This window comes from Tachysurus fulvidraco, chromosome 10, assembly GCF_022655615.1.
Source record: "Tachysurus fulvidraco isolate hzauxx_2018 chromosome 10, HZAU_PFXX_2.0, whole genome shotgun sequence".
Lineage (NCBI taxonomy): Eukaryota > Metazoa > Chordata > Actinopteri > Siluriformes > Bagridae > Tachysurus > Tachysurus fulvidraco.
The window spans coordinates 25,392,280-25,414,659 of record NC_062527.1 but is presented as its reverse complement, the minus strand read 5'-3'; the positions used below and the strand labels follow the sequence as shown (position 1 = coordinate 25,414,659).

General features: G+C 43.4%; 1 long non-coding RNA gene and 1 gene segment (V, D, J or C); one reads left to right on the top strand and one right to left on the bottom strand.

Moving 5' to 3' along the window:
- The window catches only part of LOC113642165, a 37,748-nt gene extending 33,843 nt beyond the window's left edge, over nt 1–3,905 (bottom strand). Inside the window, 2 exon segments of the V gene segment in view lie at nt 3,392–3,686; nt 3,793–3,905. Of these exon segments, the coding sequence occupies nt 3,392–3,686; nt 3,793–3,844 (347 nt within the window).
- Nucleotides 3,906–14,903: 10,998 nt separating this feature from the next.
- Nucleotides 14,904–16,433, top strand: LOC113633998. Its single transcript, XR_007144167.1, has 2 exons — nt 14,904–15,120; nt 15,958–16,433. It is a non-coding gene; the product is annotated as an uncharacterized LOC113633998 (long non-coding RNA).
- The last annotated feature ends 5,947 nt before the right edge of the window (nt 16,434–22,380 follow it).

The following is a 22,380-nucleotide window of genomic DNA, read 5'->3' as shown; positions in this document are numbered from 1 at the left end:
ATGCTGTTGGAATTTAGGGAGCACTGACTTAAGATTTGCATGGATTAAATCTCCGGTGATGATAAAAAGTCCGTCGGGGTGAACATTCTGTAGGTCGCTAATAGCTCCGTATAGCTCACTTAGCGCCTCTTTAGCATTAGCGCTAGGAGGAATGTAAACTCCGACAATGTAAACAGTAGTAAATTCCCGTGGTAAATAAAATGGTCTACATCTAACAGTCACAAACTCTACTGACGATGAGCAGTAAGTAGAAACAAGCACAGAGTTCTTGCAGCATTCCGTGTTGATATAAACACACACACCACCACCGCGAGTCTTACCGCAAAGAGCTGCATTTCTGTCGGCTCTAAATGAAGTTAGCCCGTCCAGCTGAATGGCGGCGTCCGGAACTCTGTCCCTGAGCCACGTCTCCATGAAAACAAACACACAGCAGTTTCTAACCTCTCTCCGTGTAGAGCGTTCGAGTCGGATGTAGTCCAGTTTATTGTCCAGGGAGCAAACGTTGGATAGTAGAATGGACGGGAGAGCCGGCCGGCTAGGGTTTGTTTTTAGCCTAGCACGGACGCCTGCTCGCTTACCGCGCTTCCGCTTCCTCGCGAACCGCTTTCGGCGTCCCCTCCCCTGGTCTCTGGTATCAGGCGACACCGGGGACTGGAGGCCTGGTCTCCGCAGCAAGCCGAGGTCACGAAGCCTAACCAGTACATCATCATGCAGGTTGGTTGTTACACGATTTCTGTACTTTATTAGGTCCTGGTGTTTGTATACATGTTTGTATACATGAACACCGCTGTCTCTGGCATCCATGTAGAAGCAATGGTCGGGCTCAAAACCGTAAATAAAAACTTAAAAACGTAATTAGCACCGTATTGAATCCGGAGAGGCCGCTGCGTGCTACTGCCGCGCCGCCATCTTGGAAATCTACCAGGAGAAGATTGAAGAAATCTACCGGACCTTCACTTCAGCCCCAACTGCACTTACATCTCAGAGTATGGATTCCCCTAAACCTTCGTTGTCACATGTCTCAACTGTGGCAGCAGAAGAGATTTTACAACTCATCCAGTCCTGCAATCCTACCACCTGCTCATTGGATCCACTCCCTACCACTATGCTCCAGACCATCTCACAAAACTTTCTGCCCTTCATTACCACTATCATCAATAGATCAATAGCATCTGGTCAGGTACCAACTACTTTCAAGAGAGCAAGGGTTATTCCCATCCAAAAGAAACCTGCTCTGGATCCATCAGACATCAGTAACTACAGACCGGTATCACTTCTCTCGTTTCTTTCAAAAATTCTTGAACACATTGTCTATAATAAACTGTCTGTCTATCTCTCACAGAACAACCTCCAAGATCCCAAACAGTCTGGCTTTAAAGCAGCTCACTCTACAGAGACAACCCTTTGGATGTCTCTGAGAAGCTATATGCTGCTAGATCAGACAAACTGTCATCCATCCTTATCCTCCTTGACCTTTCAGCAGCGTTTGATACGGTCAACCACAAGACTCTCTTATCCACCCTTAGAAGTCTTGGGATTTGCGGATCAGCTTGGGAATGGTTCGCTTCCTACCTGGAAGGACACTCATAACAGGTAACACGGAGGGGAGTGACATTTGCTCCATGCAGACTCTCCACTGGTGTCCCACAGGGCTCAGTACTTTGAGGATTCTTTTCTCCCTGTATACTCACTCTCTTGGTGAAGTTCAAGTTCAAGTTCAACTTTATTTCATTTCCCGAAGGCAATTTTGTTGCAGCTTACAGGCATATCACAAAAACAAAAAACAAACAGAACATAAAGAAGCAACACATTCACACAATTCACAAAGAATAAAAAAAAGTGATTTCCTCACATGGGTTCTCTTACCACTGCTATGCTGATGATACACAACTTATCTTCTCTTTCCCACCCTCAGATACCACAGCTTCTGATCAGATCTCAGCACGTCTGGGAGAAATTTCATCATGGATGACTGCTCATCAGTTAAAGCTCAATCCTAGCAAAACTGAACTGCTGATCATCAGGTGATTCATCCCCAGGTCATGACCTTGCTATATCCCTGCACAACGATCTGATCTCCCCTTCAGCCACAGCTCACAACCTTGGGGTAACCATGGACAATCAACTGTCCTTTTACTCTCATGTTGCTAATGTGACTCGCTCATGTCGGTTCCTTCTCTACAACATTAGAAGGATTTGGCCATTTTGTCCACACAGGCTGCTCAGGTACTTGTTCAGTCTCTTGTCATTTCAAGACTGGATTACTGCAATGCACTGCTAGCAGGTCTACCTATGAATGCAATGATTCCTCTGCAAATGATTTAAAATGCAGCTGCCCGGCTTCTTTTCAACCTGCCAAAGTTCTCACACACCACCCCACTGCTGCGATCCCTCCACTGGCTTCCGGTAGCTTTGCTCATCAGATATAAAACACTGATGCTGGCCTACAAAGCCATAAGTGGACGAGATCCCTCTTACCTAGAAGCCCTCATCACTCCTCGCACTGCACCCCGCACCCCCCGATCTACCAGCACTGCTCGACTGGTTCCACCATCTCTCAGGGTAAGAGGCAAGTATAATACAAGACTCTTCTCTGTTCTGGCATCAAGGTGGTGGAATGAACTTCCCCTAGAGGTCTGGACAGCTGAGTCACTGGCTATTTTCAAGCGGCGGTTGAAGACCTACTTATTCAGGAAACACTTCAACTAGCACTTCTTTCCTTCTCTTTTGCATTAACAAAAAAAACTGACACTTTTTCATTGTAACTTTGAACAAATGTTTTAAACTCATTGTATCTTAAGTATGTAACCTAGTGAAGCAGCATTAATGTATTCAATGCTAGAGATTTAAGCACTTATGTACGTCACTCTGTATAAGGGCGTCTGCCAAATGCTGTAAATGTAAATGTAAAATCAGCATGTGTACAGTTCCATTACAGCACCATCTAGTGGCCACATGACTGAACATCAGTCTACATTTCATCAGGTTGGGGTGGAACAAGAGACTGGTTTGTGTTGAAACTTTACAGATGATGAGAAAATGAATCTTTAAATCTAGAATCATATAGAAATAAATGTTGACTCTTATTGAAAGATCCTGCACTACATTGTGTGTTACAGTAGTGTGTAGTAGACACTGCTCCTCTTAGCAGAAGGTGGAAATCATCAGATATCATTACACACATCAGCTGATTTCTCATCACAGCACGAACAGCTGATGAAGAGATTTCTGCTTTTTAAGAAGGATTATTTTTGAAACATGAAGATGTTTGATGATGTTCAGTGGAGTGCAGCTTTAGCAGCTGTTCTCAGATCAGTGTGTGTTTCTGAGTCAGAGCACTTCCTCTAGAGCTCAGGGAGGTTTTTGTATGATGCTGTAACACTGTGTGTACGGAGAGCTGTAATACTGTTGACAATAATAATCTCCTGCATCTTCAGCCTGAACTCCAGAGATTTTTAGACTATACTGTGTTCCAGATCCACTGCCACTGAAACGATCTGGAATCCCAGAATGACGAGTAGATGCTGAATATATCAGGAGTTTAGGAGCTTCTCCAGTTTTCTGCAGGTACCAGGCGAGGCTATTGTAAACATTCTGACTGGTTCTACAGGTGAGAGTAACAGATTCTCCTGGAGAAACAGACTGAGATCCTGGAGACTGAGTCAGGACGATTTCCCCAAAAGATTCTAAAGAAGAGGATTCAGAGTTAAAATAATGGAAACAGATGTAGTAATGAGTGTGAGAGTGATGTGATGATGTGTATGAATAATAAAAGTAAAGAGAATGTCTCACGGTGAGCGAGGAGTCCCAGTGTCCCCAGCAGGAGACTCAGTACCATCATCATTGTGCTGCGTGTCAGTGGCTCTGAAAGGACTGAACACACTCTGATCAGCACTACAGCTCTTAAACTGTGTGTAGCAGTGACACAGAACACATATGCAAACACCACAACTGTGTGTGTGTGTGTGAGTGTGTGTGAGTGTGAGTGTGTGTGTGTGTGGTCACTGGAGTGTAACAGAGGTTTTTGTACGACGGCTTCATTAGAATGTATCACTGTGGTGGACTTTTGGTGGAGGAACCAAACTCATCATAAAAAGTAAGAATTTAATTTGTTTTCAATATTTAATTTAATTTTTGAATACAATTTAAACACTATTTCAATAAAATAAATTTTTGCATGATTTCTTAAAATTTTAAATGTTAAAAATAGCTCAGTGTCTTAAATATTCTAAATCCAGTGAGAGAATAAATTCAGATGTTTGTGGTGTTTACTTGAATTCAGTGTCTAGTGATGAATTTTCATTGAGTTTCATCACCAGAATAAAGCTGATCAAAGTTCTGGTTAGTCCATGATGTAAAGAGTAACTAGTGAAGGTTCTGCTGCTGGAACACATTTGTGCTGCTGCAGAGTTTCCAGTTTTGTCTCTGTTGGACTTCAGATCATTTACAGAATAAACTCACTGAGTGTTTCAATGGACTATTCAATGCAGTTACTGAATTGTGAGAACAATGTAGATCACTGCTGAACACACATTAATGTTTCCAGTCTGGAATCTGAAAAAGCAGTAATGAGTAAATGTTGTGTAAGTGTGTGTAAAGGTGTGTTTATTGTGTGTTTGTGGTCTACAGAAGGTCCCACGGTGAAGCCCTCCGTGTCTCTGCTCCCTCCCTCCTCTCTGCTCCAGTTTGAGGAATCGGCCTCGCTGCTCTGCCTGCTGTCTGCCTACTCTCCACAGGGGGCGTCGGTGAGCTGGACGGTGGACGGCTCGGCGGTGAACGACGGGGTCTTGACCAGTGCAGAAGAACAGATGAAGGACGGTTACACACGCAGCAGTACCCTGACCCTCAGCAAAGCACTCTGGGAAAAGGGGGAGGAGTTTGTCTGTACGGTCTCCCACGAGGGCGTGGATCATCCGGTCACGTTCAGAAAGAGCCAGTGTTAAGGCTAACAGCTCCAAGATAGAACTGAACACTGAGCTGCTTCCACATCCATCTACAATAGAGTTTCAGTTCTACACAATGCTGACATTTCTGTCTTTACTCTCTTCACTGTCCTGTTGCTCTTCCTGTAGTTTTGCTCTGCTGAAATAAAGCTTCATTTTGGACATTGTGTGTTGTTTTCTTGGAGTTAATAGTCATTATCAGTGTGAGGAGAGAGTGTGTTTAGCTGTAGATTCAGGGCTGTGTGTTGTGCTTCAGTGAGTTTGGATGAAGAAAGTTGAACATCTGGTGAAAGTGCTGCTCTATTCTGGGAGGAAGAGGATCACTCAGCCGTCTTCATGTAAATCTCTCTCTCACTTCACTGATCTTTATATTATTGTGTGATTCAGTTCTGCTCTCCCTGATTCTTTTCAGTATTAATCAGAGCGGTCTCTAAAAGTAATTTATATTTAAAAACTTTAAGAAAAGTAGAAAAATCCAAATCGTGTTCAAGACTGCAGTCATGGGTGGAGAGAGATACAGGAAGGGACTCAGCACACAGTCTTGGTGTACACCAATGTTCATTATGATGGTGGAGGAGGTGATGTTATTTCACTTAACATGCTGAGGTTTGTTGATGAGTAACTTCCATATCCAATTGCAAAGAAGCGTGTTGATGCCAAGGTCGCCAAGTTTAGTGATCAGCTTGGAGGGGATAACTGTGTTGAATTCTTAACTAAAATAAACTAGCAATATTCTTGTATATGTGTTCTTGTTGTCCAAGTAATTTAGCATGATGTGTAATGCCTGGGAGATGTCCTCAATATTCCTGTTACATGGTAGGCAATCTGCTGATGGGCCAGTGTGGACCTAAACAACATCATTAGTACAGACTCAATCTCATTGTGGTGAAATGAACAAACGGCACACAAAAAAAAAAATAACAAAAGAAAACAATACCCGGGATTTGTTTTAACCCGTCTCTGGTACCAGAACATTTTACGCATGTTGGAGCTCTCCTCAATACTGTATCAAAGGTTTTGTTCTTACTTACAGATCCTTAGTTTCCAAAACCCTGCCACAAAGTCTGGATCAGCTCCAAGTACTCCTCTTCTTTTGCATGTAGCTGGACTCTGAGTTATATTGGAAGTCTGAGGTGTACAGGGTAAACAGGACTGGAGAGAGCACAGTCCCTTGTGGCACTCCCATATGACTGACCTCCATGCCAGACCTGCAGTCTCCCAGTTGCATGCTGTAAGGTCTGTCTGTCAGGTAGACTGTAATCCATGCCACCAGATGGGAGTGGGCTCAAATCCCAGCCTCTCCTTGTATGCAAACTGCAGAGGCTAAAGGGCATGATATACCTGTGGCCTCATGTGGTGTAGCAGCACCTGCTCCATGGTCTTCATTATTTGTGATGTCAAGGAGACTGACCTGACGTCATTCAACCTGCCAGGGTGGGGTTTGCTCAGAACTGGGATGATGCAAGATGTTTCTACACAGCCTCCACATGCAAGATGTTTCTCCACAGCCTGGAGACCCTCTCCTGTTCCCCATTCAGGTTAAAGTTATGCTTTAGAGGGTCTCCTAGCAACAACTAGCAGACCTTCATTAGTCGTTGTGATACTCCATCTGGATCAGCTGCTTTGCTGTGCACTTGAGCTGCAGTGATCATGGGTGAGGGAACATTCTCCTCTGTGCTACGGTTGGTTCCAGGGGGAAGAGAGAGAGAGCAGAAGCAGGAGTCGGGGGTGATGTGTTATGAGGTGTGAATGAGTTTATTTGCTTTGAATGTATTCTCTACTGGTAAGATAGGATTCTGACTAGGATCGTGTACTATTTACTTGTTTCAGTTGGATCTAGATTTTTGTCACTAGAAGAGCTGTGTTGTAAAGTATAGTTGATTCTGTAGTGTTGCTTGAATGTGACTGTTTATGCTAATTAGTTCTCTTAAATGGCTAATAATGAGACATTTCAGTCTCCCTTTCTGTGTGAGCAGCTATTCAGAGGCCACTCAGTCAGGCTCAGGCTGGAGCTCCATGTCAGCCTCTGGTAGAAACTCAAAATTGGAGACCACCATGTCAGCCTCTAGAGGGAACTCAACATTGCAGACCAACATGTCAGCCTCTGGTTATGACCATAAGGCACATAAGGCATTAAATGAACATTCTAATTAGGGGGAAATGTCAAAACAGGTGCAAGCAATGAAGACAGAAGAAAAACAAAAAATGAACAGACATAAGCGGAGACAGGACAAGAACCTAAAGAAAACACAAGTGGCAATGTAAAAAAACAGATATGAAAGCACAGAAGCACACTGCGATGCTGCAACATGCTGGACTGCTACTGAGCATCTCAGCTCACAGCACCTGAGTTAGGGGAAATTTATTTGTTTGGAGGTGACTGCTGCTCTTAGTGTCTGATCAGTGTCAGTCTAGTTCACTGTGCTTTTAGTGGTTCTATGTTGAATCAAGAAATAAGGAAGGATTCTAACTTGTGTACTGTCTACTTGACAAAGGGGAAAACAACCCGAAGTGAACTGGCAGCGTATGTGGTTATGACAAGTGGATGGTGATAGTTGTCTAATTAAATGTTCAGACAGTTTCAATGTTAGATCATGTCCAGCACAGTGAATGGAGGACTCATGCGGTATGCATATGTAAGAACTCCCCTGGCCACTGTAGTGGAAATTTCTAATCTTAAGATGTTCATAAAGCTTTTTTCTTCTATGCTTGTACCCTGTGTGCGTCATGACCAGAGACTGACATCGTCATCAGTAGGTTTTGTTAAGATTATGACAAGGGCAGTAGGGACTGGGGACAAGTTGTGCATAAACAGTGTCCTATAGGTCCTCTAGAAGACCTTGGCCTGGTCAGATTAGCTTGGTCAGGAGATGCATGAGGTAATGTTGAGCCAATGTTTGATAATGTTTTGCTTTACATATCTTCTGTTCTTCTTGGGTTCTGTCTATAAAAACCTTGATGTAATCAATGATCTTGGCCCTTCATCTCTCATGCTACATATAGAGTGTTGGGTCCCTCTTGCTCGTGTCTACCAGTGTTATACTTTATTCTTTAAATCTCTCAAACCTCAGAACTTCCACAACACCACTCCCCCGAGGGGGCGTTCTCTGCATTCAAAGTCAAAGTCAAGTTTATTTATAAAGCACTTTTTTTTTTAAAACAAGTATTTGTCAAAGTGCTGTACATACAAAAGGAAACATCATTTTTTAATACAAACACACAAATAAAAGACAAACACTTGACACAATAAAACAATAAAAGAAATCAGCTCTCACATGGCATCAAAGGCCAGACTGTAAAAATAAGTTTTTAGGCCAGATTTAAAGACCTCATGTGTTTGAGCCTGTCTAATATACTGTAGAGAGGCAAACTGTTCCAGAGCTTCGGGGCCACACCTGCAAAGGCTCGGTCCCCCCTGCTCCTCAGTTTTACTCTTGGAACAGCTAAAAGCAAATGGCCAGCAGACCTTAGTGCTCTTGACACAGTGTACAGATTAATCAAATCTGATAAGTAACTTGGCGCTGACCCATTAAGAGATTTAACAACCACCAATATTTTAAAATGAATCCTATAATTTACAGGTAGCCAGTGAAGAGACTTGAGAATGGGAGAGATATGTTCCCGCTTTCGTGCCCATTAACAGGCGAGCTGCCGCATTCTGGACCATTTGCAGTTTGGAGAGAGAGACCTGATTAATACCTAAATAAAGGCTGTTACAGTAATCAAGGTGATTTGAGATGAAAATATGCACAACTCTTTGAAAGTCTTTAGAGGACAGGAAAGGTTTCACCTTGGTTAGTTGTCTCATTTGGAAAAAACATGATTTAACTACTAAATTAATCTGTTTATCCAATTTAAATTCACAATACATAACAACGCCTAAATTTTTTACAAAGGGCTTCAGATATGGATTCAGCTCACTGAGGTTTAGGTCTACTGACTCACAGGATCCCCCTGGCATAAAACAACAACACTTCTGTTTTTTGTTTTCATTAAAATTGAGGAAATTTAGTGCCATCCAGGTCTTCATTTCTTCAAAACACTATTAGAGGCGATAGAGAGCAGGTATCTTTACGTTTCAAGGGCAGATAGATTTGCAGGTCATCTGCATAACAATGAAAAGAAATGCCAAATTTCCTAAAAATATGCCCCAAAGGGACCATATACAGGGAGAACAGAATAGGCCCCAAAATGGAACCCTGGGGGACCCCACATGCGAGTACGGCAGTTGAGAACACATAGTCTCCAAGGTTAACCGCAAAAGTTCTTTCTGCCAAATAGGATTTGAACCATTCCAATGCAGTACTCTTAATACCAACACATTGTTCGAGCCGTGAAATCAAGATATTATGGTCAACTGTATCAAATGCAGCCGAAAGGTCCAGTAAAATTAAGATTCCAGAGTCAGTGACAAGTAGTAAGTCATTAAAAACCTTCAATAGTACAGTTTCTGTGCTGTGAAGTGCTTTAAAACCAGACTGAAATACTTCATGAATACCATGTAAATCTAAAAATGAGTTCAATTGTCCAAATACAACCTTCCCAATAGTTTGGATAGAAATGGGAGTTTTGAGATAGGTCTATACTGAGCAAAAACTGATGGATCCAAAGTAGGTTTCTTGACTACTGGTTCCACAGCTGCATGTTTAAAAGATTTAGGTACAACTCCTAAAGCCAGGCTGCTATTGACAAATAAAAAACAGCAGAGCACTCCGTGGAAATGGATGAAAAAGTTGAAGGGAGCAAAATATTAGCTCTAACAGCCTCAATCTTGTCAATGTAAAAGTCTAAAAGTTTCTCACATCTCAGCTGAAGGCTCTAGGCAGGCTGCTTGGGGAGTGTTTAAAACTGAGTTAATTGCACTAAATAGTACAGCTGGCTTGTTTGAGTTATTACAGATGACACTAGAAAGATACTTTGATTTCTCAGATTTAACAGTTTTTTGGTCTTTAATCAGATTCTCCTTTAAAATATCAAAGGAAATCTGCAATTTATCCTTCTTCCAGCGGCGTTCCGCCCTTCTACACTCGAGCCTTACAGTTTGAGTCGTAGCGCTCAGCCATGGTTGAGTTCTAGGTTTTGCTCGAACCATCTTAAAAGGAGCCACAGTATCCAAGATATTAAGACAAGTTGAAGAGAACAAAGAAGTCAGATCATCAGTGTTAAGGCCGTATGAAGACCTTGAATAGACATCATCAATAGCATTAAAAGTCTCTGAGAGTGATTGAACGGTTGAAGAATTAATTGTTCTATGGCGACGGGTTGGAGCAGTCACTTTATGATCACATTTGTAATGATGTAATCAACTGATGTTAAGCTAGGGCACATCATCAGTGATGTTCCTGATTGGCTGTTTTTCGGGTCTTTCGAAACATCAGACACACTCCTTCAGGTGACCCAACTGAGGTTGATCAGGCCTCAGCTTGTGCCCTAGCAGCATTTGTCCATGGCTCTTCTCTTTTGATCTACAGGCACCTCGAAGCCTTCTCTGCAGCCTCTGTGCTATTGCAGATAGCCCTTCTTCTTCTCTCACCCGTGATGCCGAGTGCAGTGTAGTCCCTGTAGAGGGACTGCCCTGCAAAGCCTCTGCACCCCACCTCCACAGGTAAGCACCTTGCCTTCCAGCCTTGCTTATGGCAGTCGTTGATGGGGCCTTCATATTTCACCCTCTTCCTCTCAAAAGCTTCCTCCATTCGATCCTCCCATGGCACAGTGAGCTCCAACATGACCAGGTTCTTTGTTGCCTCAGATACCAAGACAATGTCAGGTCTCAAGGTGGTATTGATGACATGCTGGGGGAACTTAAGTTGTCTACACAAGTCCACTTTCAGGTACCAATCCTGTGCAGTGTTCAGAAGCCATGATGTTACTCTGGCAGGTCTTTTTGGTAATACATATCTCAAAGAAAACAAATAAATGATCAGAGAATACAGCATCACCAGAGGCAGGTAGCTATACATGTGAAAAATGGGGAAGAGCTACCAACTACTAATTTTACACTAATTAGAAAGATCTTAATGTATTTCGCAGGAATTACCACAAAAAACAATGTGTAAAATTGTAAAATTTTATAATGATATCAGGGTTCAGACAAGAAGGATTGTCACACAAAAAAACCCAAACACAACAATGGAACATGAGAGTTCACGGTTGTTGGCAAATAACTCTTTGAATACTGGCAGCAGAGAATGGTTATACCAGTCATTTCATATCGGAAAGTCCCATCCCTGTTATGAGGAAAAACCCTGCACACCCAAATGTTCAAGTAATCCACGGTTAAAAGCCCACAAAGTCAGATCTTTGTACTCAGGATACCGATCATCCTCATCAACACTAGCGCTTCATTCGGAAATGTTCTTGACATCCATGAAAGTAGAGCCTTTTCAATTCATGTAGAACATCAGATGCAAAGTAGCATAAAATTGAACTGGAAACAAAGTTTCTCAATCAGGACTGCAAAAGAAATGTTTCAAAGGAACTAGAGCAAGACCATGCTTCCCTCTTCCAAAACAAATCTCTCTTCTTCTACTCTACTACCTGGTTAAATACTTGGGGTTTCAGCCCTCAGCTGCCCCCTAGTGGACAGTAGGAAAAACAGGTAACAGGTAACCCTGTTACAACCGACTTCAACATTACCAATTGGCAGGCCACATGATAAAAATAAATCTAAGAAATGACCACAAACATGTGTGGGACAAGCCACAAGCTGAGTTAAGCTACTCCACTAACTTCTGGGTTCCTTCCAGGTATTTAAGCAAGGTGCACAATACGCACCATGGAAAGTATCGTCGCTCAGTGTGTACGAAGCCTTGTTTTACTCAGTGCTCTTTGTGTGTTTTCTGTTTATGACCATTGCTTGTGACTATTTGGATTACTCTCTATTTGCCTTGACCTCAGCTGTGCTTTTAAATAAATGCAATTAAACTGATCAAAAAGAGGAAAAAAAAGTTTAAAAGTATAAAGAAGTATTTTAAGTGTGAATAATTAGAAAGAAAATGACATGTGACTGAGTTTTGCTGTGGGATTTGAACAGAGGGACTCATGGTAGTGGTTGTACAGGATAATTGCAGGTATTCATGTCACAGTATATGATACACTGCTCTGACATCATCAAAGGGACGACAGGGAATGGAGTGTTGTGAAGGTGTTTTAATTCACAGCTGGATTACCAGGTCATGTGCTATGAAGTTTAGTATCAGCTTTCAAACTCAGGTCTAATGTAAAAAAGTGTTAGCTGAACATCTAGGTGCAGATCTGTATCAGAGTAAGAGACATAACATCTTCTGATTTATTCCTCACCACACTCTAACACCACACTGGTTAAAGTGGTAAATGACCAACTACTGAACTCTGATCAGGGTTTTGGCCTCATGGCAGCTCTGTCAAATATGTAAATGAAGCTCAGAGGTGAGAAAGCTGGACTTGACTACTGAGTAAGTGTATTGTGTTTGTTAAACCGTGTCATTGTGCTGCATCACATCGTCCTCCTCAGCACCTGCAGCTGCAGCAGTCTCACTCACTGAGGTTTTTGTACGACGCTCTAACACTGTGTTAACGAAGAAGTTTTGAATGTGTTGTAATGATTAGTTAGACAGTAATAATCTCCAGTATCTTCAGTCTGGACTCCACTGATGGTCAGAGTGAAATCTGTTCCAGATCCACTGCCACTGAATCGATCTGGAATACCTGATGCTCTAGTACTAGCCCTATAGATAAGGTTTTTAGGAGCTTCTCCATGTTTCTGCTGAAACCAGTACAAACAGTCATATTTACTGTCACAGTCATTATCCACAGCAACATTAGTTTTACGGCTGATGGTGATTGTGTCTCCTGGAGAAACAGATTTCACTGCAGGACTCTGAGTCACAATGGCCTGACTTTGGGATTCTGAAAAAGGAGAAGGATGAAAAAATGTAGGTAAGATAATTATTAGATGTTGAATAAATTTCACTGAGTGAAATCTTACCTTGAGCACAGAGGAGCAGTGTGCAGATGAAGACGCTGATCAAACTCATGGTTTCTGTGGGTGAAGTCGCTGAGCAGCAGCTCTCAGTCATGAAGTGTTAAAGTCACAGGGCTATAAACACTCACAGGGCACTGAAGCATGAGCTGATAATGCAAAGTGGAACCTCTCGCTATGGACACGTGTGTGTGTGTGTGTGTGTGTGTGTGTGTGTGTGGTCACTGTAGTGTAACAGGTTTTTGTACCATGAGTGTATCACTGTACTGATGATTGAAGACGTTGATGTTTCCAGTCTGGACTCTTAATAAGCAGAAAAAGTTGAACATCTGGTGAAAGTTCTGTTCTATTCTGAGATAAAGAGGATCACTCATCTGTCTTCATGTAAATCTCTCTCTCACTTCACTGATCTCTCTCTCTCTCTCTCTCTCTCTCTCTCTCACCTCACTGATCTCTCTCTCTCTCTCTCTCTCTCTCTCTCTCTCTCTCTCTCTCTCAGTTTCACTGCTTTAACTGCTTTTATTTATCTTGGTTGGTTGGGGGACATTTTCCAGGTATGGATGAAATGATATACACCACTTTATCATGACCCTTCACCAGTGTTCACCTGCACATTCATCCAGTTATCCAATCAGCCAATCATGTGGCAGCAGCACAGTGTATATAATCATGCAGATTTAGGTGAAGAGCTTCAGTTAAAGTTCACAGCGAACACCAGAATGGAGTAAAAGTCTGATCTCTGTGACTTTAACAGTAAATGGTTGTTGGTATCAGATGGGCTGGTTTGGGTTTTTCAGAAACTGCTGATCTCCTGGGATTTTCACACACAACCATCTCTAGTGTTTTTACAGAATGGTGTGAAAAACAAAACCATCCTGTAATCAGAGGGTCTGCAGTCTGAAACATCTTGTTGATGGGAGAGATCAGAGGAGGAGATCAGACTGGTCAAGTATTTTGGGAATACAGAAAAAATGTAAATTAGTTCATCTTAAAGATTGTTTAATCCTCAGTCCATCTTCTCTTTATCACAGTAACAGATCAGCATGTATACAGTTCCATTACAGCACCATCTAGTGGCCACATGACTGAACATCAGTCTACATTTCATCAGGTTGGGGTAGAACAGGAGACTGGTTTGTGTTGAAACTTTACAGATGATGAGAAAATGAATCTTTAAATCTAGAATCATATAGAAATAAATGTTGCCTCTTATTGAAAGATCCTGCACTACATTGTGTGTTACAGTAGTGTGTAGTAGACACTGCTCCTCTTAGCAGAAGGTGGAAATCATCAGATATCATTACACACATCAGCTGATTTCTCATCACAGCACGAACAGCTGATGAAGAGATTTCTGCTTTTTAAGAAGGATTATTTTTGAAACATGAAGATGTTTGATGATGTTCAGTGGAGTGCAGCTTTAGCAGCTGTGCAGCTGTTCTCAGATCAGTGTGTGTTTCTGAGTCAGAGCACTTCCTCTACAGCTCAGGGAGGTTTTTGTACGATGCTGTAAAACTGTGTGTACGGCAAACTCTGAGCCTGCTGACAATAATAATCTCCTGCATCTTCAGCCTGAACTCCAGAGATTTTTAGACTAAACTGTGTTCCAGATCCACTGCCACTGAAACGATCTGGAATCCCAGACTGACGAGTAGTTGCATAACGGATCAGGAGCTTAGGAGCTTCTCCAGGTTTCTGCAGGTACCAGTGGAGGTAATTGCTAGCACTCTGACTGGTACTACAGGTGAGAGTAACAGATTCTCCTGGAGAAACATACTGAGATCCTGGAGACTGAGTCAGGACGATTTCCCCAAAAGACTCTAAAGAAAAGGATGCAGAGTTAAAATAATGGAAACAGATGTAGTAATGAGTGTGAGAGTGATGTGATGATGTGTATGAATAATAAAAGTAAAGAGAATGTCTCACGGTGAGCGAGGAGTCCCAGTGTCCCCAGCAGGAGACTCAGTACCATCATCATTGTGCTGTCAGTGGCTCTGAAAGGACTGAACACACTCTGATCAGCACTACAGCTCTTAAAGTGTGTGTAGCAGTGACACAGAACACATATGCAAACACCACAACTGTATGTGTGTGTGTGTGTGTGTGTGTGTGTGTGTGTGTGTGGTCACTGGAGTGTAACAGAGGTTTTTGTATGACGGCTTCATTAGAATGTATCACTGTGGTTCACTTTTGGTGGAGGAACCAAACTCATCATCAGTAAGTCTCTCTTCTTTATTCAACATTCCATTCATTTATTTTTATTGTTTATCAAAATATTAAATAAAGTTTAGACAAATAGAAAAATGTGGACATCATAAAGAATTTCTGTTTGTTTATTCATTTATTCATTTGTATGTCTTTATAATTTGGAGATAAGGAATGTGGAGTATGTTTTGATGATGAGACAGTTTCAGTAAAATAAAAATAAGAGAGAGGAAATTAAAAATCAGGAGTTAGCTGTTAGCTGAATAAGTAGACAGTGTGTTCATCAGTAAACAGCACTTTCACATTCACAGCTTCTGAAGTTCATATTGTGTGCTGTGAAGGACATGGTAGAAAACTTCATCCTGTGTCTGTTAGCCTTCTGTCATGTTACTGATGGACTGATTTTGAATCTGGAAACAAAGATAAACAGTGTGTAGAAAGGTGGATGTGGTGTGATGTGGTTATTTCCATCACTGAACTGATTTCTCAGCCTCTTTGCCAGATATGTGATTTGTGTAATGGAGTAAATCTTCTTCTCTGGAAACTCAAAGGGAAGGTGTGATGTTTTCCAGCCCTGACTGTGTGGAATATCAGTGTATTTCCATCAGCAGTGGATTTATTTTTCTGTAGCACTACATGTACAATAACAGAAGGACTCAGGAGGACTGGAACACACTCCCAGAATCAAGGCCATCAAAGTCCGAGTGTCTCCACAATAGAAGGAGGAACTAGGAAATGTTCTCCTGCTGAGTAGTTCTACTGAAGTGCAGTGATGTGAAGAAGCAGTAATGAGTAAATGTTGTGTAAGTGTGTGTAAAGGTGTGTTTATTGTGTGTTTGTGGTCTACAGAAGGTCCCACGGTGAAGCCCTCCGTGTCTCTGCTCCCTCCCTCCTCTCTGCACCAGTCTGAGGAATCGGCCTCGCTGCTCTGCCTGCTGTCTGCCTACTCTCCACAGGGGGCGTCGGTGAGCTGGACGGTGGACAGCTCGGCGGTGAAGGACGGGGTCTTGACCAGTGCAGAAGAACAGAAGAAGGACGGTTACACACGCAGCAGTACCCTGACCCTCAGCAACGCACTCTGGGAAAAGGGGGAGGAGTTTGTCTGTACGGTCTCCCACGAGGGCGTGGATCATCCGGTCACGTTCAGAAAGAGCCAGTGTTAAGGCTAACAGCTCCAAGATAGAACTGAACACTGAGCTGCTTCCACATCCATCTACAATAGAGTTTCAGTTCTACACAATGCTGACATTTCTGTCTTTACTCTCTTCACTGTCCTGTTGCTCTTCCTGTAGTTTTGCTCTGCTGAAATAAAGCTTCATTTTGGACATAGTGTGTTCTTTTCTTGGAGTTAATAGTCATTATCAGTGTGAGGAGAGAGTGTGTTTAGCTGTAGATTCAGGGCTGTGTGTTGTGCTTCAGTGAGTTTGGATGAAGAAAGTTGAACATCTGGTGAAAGTGCTGCTCTATTCTGGGAGAAAGAGGATCACTCAGCCGTCTTCATGTAAATCTCACTTCCTCTACACTGCTCTCTGATTTCCTGCTTAAAACTGACTCTGTGTGTTTATTTGGGTGTGGAACAGGAAGCTGGTTTCATGTCTTTCTTTAGAGCAGGATTTATGGTTGAGGGAACTGACACTACACACTTTATCATCTAAAGGATGATAAATTTTATATTTATAATAGGTTTGTGATTAAACCTAATTTTCATTTGCAGTTAAATGCAGCATTTTTCATCCTTCAGCATTCATTAAAAATCCTCCCTTCCACCTCTGAACCTGTCCAACTTTAGGACAATATCAAACATGCCTTTTATCTACAAGATCCTATAAAAGGTCACACACAGCAGTTATGTTCAGACTTCCATAGGAATAATAATCATGTAATGTATCAGTCATCAAGCCTCATCATAGAACAGAGACAGAGACTAGACTCCATGATACATAAGAAATTCAAGTCTCATTCAATTTTATCTCTATATCACTTTTAACAATGACTATAGTAGCTTTACATGCATGTAATAATTCAAGACAAAAACTGCAAAGTTTATTTTTTCAAAATGTAAATCTATATTTATACCTAATGATCAAGTCCAAGGCAATGGTGGCAAGGAACAACTCTGAGAAGTTATGAGTACGAAACCTTGAGTGGATCTGCATGACACCAGAGAGTGTGATTATTCATCCATTCATTCATTTTCTACCACTTATCTGAACTTCTGGGGTCACGGGGAGCCTGTGCCTATCTCAGGCGTCATCGGGCATCAAGGCAGGATACACCCTGAACGGAATGCCAACCCATCACAGGGCACACACACACTCTCATTCACTCACACACTCAGGACAATTTTCCAGAGATGCCAATCAACCTACCATGCATGTCTTTGGACGGGGAGGAAACCGGAGTACCCGGAGGAAACCCCCGAGGCACAGAGAGAACATGCAAACTCCACACACACAAGGCGGAGGCGGGAATCGAACCCCCAACCCTGGAGGTGTGAGGCGAAAATTCTAACCACTAAGCCACCGTGCCCCGGAGAGTGTGATTATAAATTACATAATTACATAACAATACCTGAACACTAATTAGAAGTCTGTTCCATAACTGTGGGGCTCTGTAAGAAAAAGCTCTGCCCCCTGCTGTAGCCTTTAGTACTTGTGGCACTACCAAATAGCCTGCACCTTTTGATTGATGTACAATGGGTACGGAATGTATTGAGACCCTTTTAAATTGACCACTGTTTCTTTCATTGCAGCCATTTGCTAAAATCAAAAAAGTTCATTTTATTTATCATTAATGTACTCAGCACCCCAACTTGATAGAGAAAAAAACAGACATGTAGAAATTTATGCAAATTTATTAAAAAAGAAAACTGAAATATCACATGGTCATAAGTATTCAGACCCTTTGCTGTGACACTCATATTTAACTCATATGCTGTTCATTTTTTCTTCATTGGAGTGCAAATGTGCTTTATTAAACTGATTGGACTTGATTAGGAAAGGCAAGCACCTGTCTATATAAGACCTTACAGCTCACAGTATATGTCAGAGCAAATGAGAATCATGAGGTCGCAGGAACTGCCCAAGGAGCTCAGAGACAGAATTGTGGCAAGGCACTGATATGGCCAAGGTTACAGAAGAATTTCTGCGGCAGTCAAGTTTCCTAAGATCACAGTGGCCTCCATAATCCTCATAAAAGTTTGGGATGACCAGAACTATTCCTAGACCTGGCCATCCAGGCAAACTGAGCAATCATGGGAGAAGAGCCTTGGTAAAGAAGAACCCAAAGATCACTGTGGCTGAGCTCCAGAGATGCAGTAGCGAGATGGCAGAAAGTTCCAGAAAGTCAACTCTCACTGCAGCCCTCCACCAGTCGGGGCTCTATCGCAGAGTGGCCCGACGGAAGCCTCTCCTCAGTGCAAGACACATGAAAGCCTGCATAGAGTTTGCCAAAAAACACATGAAGGACTCCCAGACTATGAGACATAAGATCCTCTGGTCTGATGACACCAAGATTGAACATTTTGGCGTTAATTCTAAGCGGTATGTGTGTTACCTAGTGAATCAGCATTGATGTATCCAATGATAGAGATTTAAGCACTTATGTAAGTCGCTCTGTATAAGGGCATCTGCCAAATGCTGTAAATGTAAATTAGATACTACACCAGGTTACGTATGTATGAGATGCTGCGTCAGTGCTGACGCTCTGGGAAACGCTTGTGTGAGGACATTGTGTCCGAAGCTCTGTGTGCACACTCGCCATTTTAATGGCTCGGGAACGACACGTGATGGAGTGATTACGCGCTAGCAAGTCCATATAAGCGCATCTACGTCACACTACTCCAGCTTCTATTTGTCTGAAAGAAGCACGTGAGGATGCCCGGGGCATGGCCAGCTGGTTACATACGTAAGCTGGTGTAGTTCCCTTTTGAGGGAACTCGACGCTGTGTCAGTGCTGATGCTATGGGAACGCCAGTACCCACGTTGCCATGCACCGGTCGATGACTGTGCCAGAGGCCATGAGAGAGCATGAGCAGACTGGGAACAGACCATCAAGGCCCTGCAGGACCTGGGACCCTGGAGAGCGGTCCAAATCCAGGTTATAGGACCTGATAAAGGTGTGCAGAGAGGACCAACCTGCCGCAGCACAAACATCTCCAAAGGTAAAACCCCTGGCCAATGCACTGGATGAGGCAATACTCCCAGTGGAGTGAGCCCTGATGCCGAGAGGCGAGGCAAGACCGCGCACCTCATAGGCCTGAGCTAATGGCCTCCAATACTCAGTGTGCTGGCGGAAACCGGATTACCCTTATTCTGGGCCCCCAAGACAGACAAAAAGGGGGCAGAGGAGTTACTCCACGAGGTAGAGCGGTGAACAATCCTTGGACATGCCAGGGGAAAAGATTCTAAGCAGGCAGCCTGCAAATCCCCCACTCTTGAGACTGGCCAAGGCTAGGAGCAGAGCCAACTTCAGGGTCAGAAACTTCTGAGAGGCTGACTCCATGGGCTCAAAGGGGGCTTCCAGCAGCCCTTCCAAGACCACAGAGAGATCCCAGGAAGGAGGCGCGGTCTGCAGGAAGGAGGCGCGGTCCTCAGCTGCCTGACACCACACAGAAAGCGAGAGACAAGAGGGTGCCTACCCAAGGAGGCCCCGAGGACAGGCTCGTGGTTCGCAGCAATGGCAGCCACATACACCTTCAAAGTAGAGAAAAGCAAGACTGCAGGTACTCCAGCACTGTACCGAACAGGCAGTGAACTGGATCCTGACGTTGTTCATTGCCCAAGAGGCGAAAAAGCCTCCACTTCAGAGCATATAGCTTCCTAGTGGAGGGAGCCCTAGCATTCAGAAGAGTCTTGGTCACCTCTGATGAGAGGCCTGCCTCTAGGGACTGGTCCCCTTCGGAGCTTCCCCATCTCTGGGGTGGGGTGGGGTAATAGTCGTCCAGGTAATTCAGTACATGGATGCCCTGGAGACACAATGGTGCTAGGGCAGTGTCCATGCACTTTGTAAACCTGCGTGGTGAAAGGCCTAGGCCAAAAGGAAGAACACAATACCGGTACACTTCTCCCCCAAAAATTAACCTGAGGAACTTCCTGTGCTCCGGCAGAATGCCTATGTGAAAATAAGCGTCCTCAAGGTCGATCATCACAAATCAGTCTGTGGACCTTATCTGGGACACGATAACCTTGAGCATGAGCATCTTGAACTTGTAAGTCTTCAGAGTACAGTTTAAAGCCCACAGGTCTGAAATCGGACGCAGCCCCCCGTCCCTCTTTGGAACAGTGAAATATCGGCTGTAAAGCTGGAGTCCCACCTGGGGAGGGAAACATGCTCTATGGCCCCTTTCCTCAGGAGTGAGAGAAGTTCCTCTTGGAGGAACACCGCCTGGTGTCTGCCAACAATCGTAGGCAGCCCACCATGAAAGCGCTGAGGACGGGAGGAGAACTGGTTCCTGTAGCCTTTTTCTACGGTATCCAGGATCCATTGGCATGCTGCCTGGCTGTCTGACAGTGGTGTCAACCTCGCACAGACCTCTAGGGTGCCCGGATAATGTTGGCTGCTGCCAACATGAGGCCCAGCACACTCTGTGTCTCGGCAACAGAGAGGCCCCGGCCTAGCCGAATAGCTTTCACTGCTGACAAGATGGAAGCCACCCGTTCGGGAGACAGATGTGCCCGCATCAAAGTGGAGCCCCAAAATACCCCCACAAAGGTGGTTCTCTGAGAAGGAGAAAGCACACACTTTTCTGGGTTCAACCTAAGGCCTAGAGACCTCATATGGGCAAGCACAGAATCTCAAAGACTGGCCGCCATAGCGTTTGACTGGGACAGAATGAGCCAGTCATCCAGGTAATTCAGTACACGGATGCCTGGGGACACAATGGTGCCAAGGCAGCATCCATGCACTTTTTTTTTTTTTTCTGCCACAGGAGCATAAAGCAACGAGAACCAAACAATGCTCTTTGGTTCATAGATACAGTGCACCATTCTGCTTCAGTACAAATGTGCAGATGTTGGAAATGTGGAAGATCTGATGAAGGTTCATGAATAAACTTCTTGTATGTACTGTTTTATAATTATTGTAATGTCTTCTGTCAACACATGACTCTGCCATGAAGTACTGCAAGGTAGAAGCTCAAAAGCACCAAGGCCTGGACATTAGAGAGGAAATGACATGTGACTGAGTTTTGCTGTGGGATTTGAACAGAGGGACTCATGGTAGTGGTTGTACAGGATAATTGCAGGTATTCATGTCACAGTATATGATACACTGCTCTGACATCATCAAAGGGTCGACAGGGAATGGAGTGTTGTGAAGGTGTTTTAATTCACAGCTGGATTACCAGGTCATGTGCTATGAAGTTTAGTATCAGCTTTCAAACTCAGGTCTAATGTAAAAAAGTGTTAGCTGAACATCTAGGTGCAGATCTGTATCAGAGTAAGACACATAACATCTTCTGATTTATTCCTCACCACACTCTAACACCACACTGGTTAAAGTGGTAAATGACCAACTACTGACCTCTGATCAGGGTTTTGGCCTCATGGCAGCTCTGTCAAATATGTAAATGAAGCTCAGAGATGAGAAAGCTGGACTTGACTACTGAGTAAGTGTATTGTGTTTGTTAAACCGTGTCATTGTGCTGCATCACATCGTCCTCCTCAGCACCTGCAGCTGCAGCAGTCTCACTCACTGAGGTTTTTGTACGACGCTCTAACACTGTGTGAACGTATAAGTTTTGAATGTGTTGTAATGATCAGTTAGACAGTAATAATCTCCAGTATCTTCAGTCTGGACTCCACTGATGGTCAGAGTGAAATCAGTTCCAGATCCACTGCCACTGAATCGATCTGGAATACCTGATGCTCTAGTACTAGCCCAATAGATCAGCCGTTTAGGAGCTTCTCCATGTTTCTGCTGAAACCAGTACAAACAGTCATATTTACTGTCACAGTCATTATCAACAGCAAGATTAGTTTTACAGCTGATGGTGATTGTGTCTCCTGGAGAAACAGATTTCACTGCAGGACTCTGAGTCACAATGGCCTGACTTTGGGATCCTGAAAAAGGAGAAGGATGAAGAAATGTAGGTAAGATAATTATTAGATGTTGAATAAATTTCACTGAGTGAAATCTTACCTTGAGCACAGAGGAGCAGTGTGCAGATGAAGACGCTGATCAAACTCATGGTTTCTGTGGGTGAAGTCGCTGAGCAGCAGCTCTCAGTCATGAAGTGTTAAAGTCACAGGGCTATAAACACTCACAGGGCAC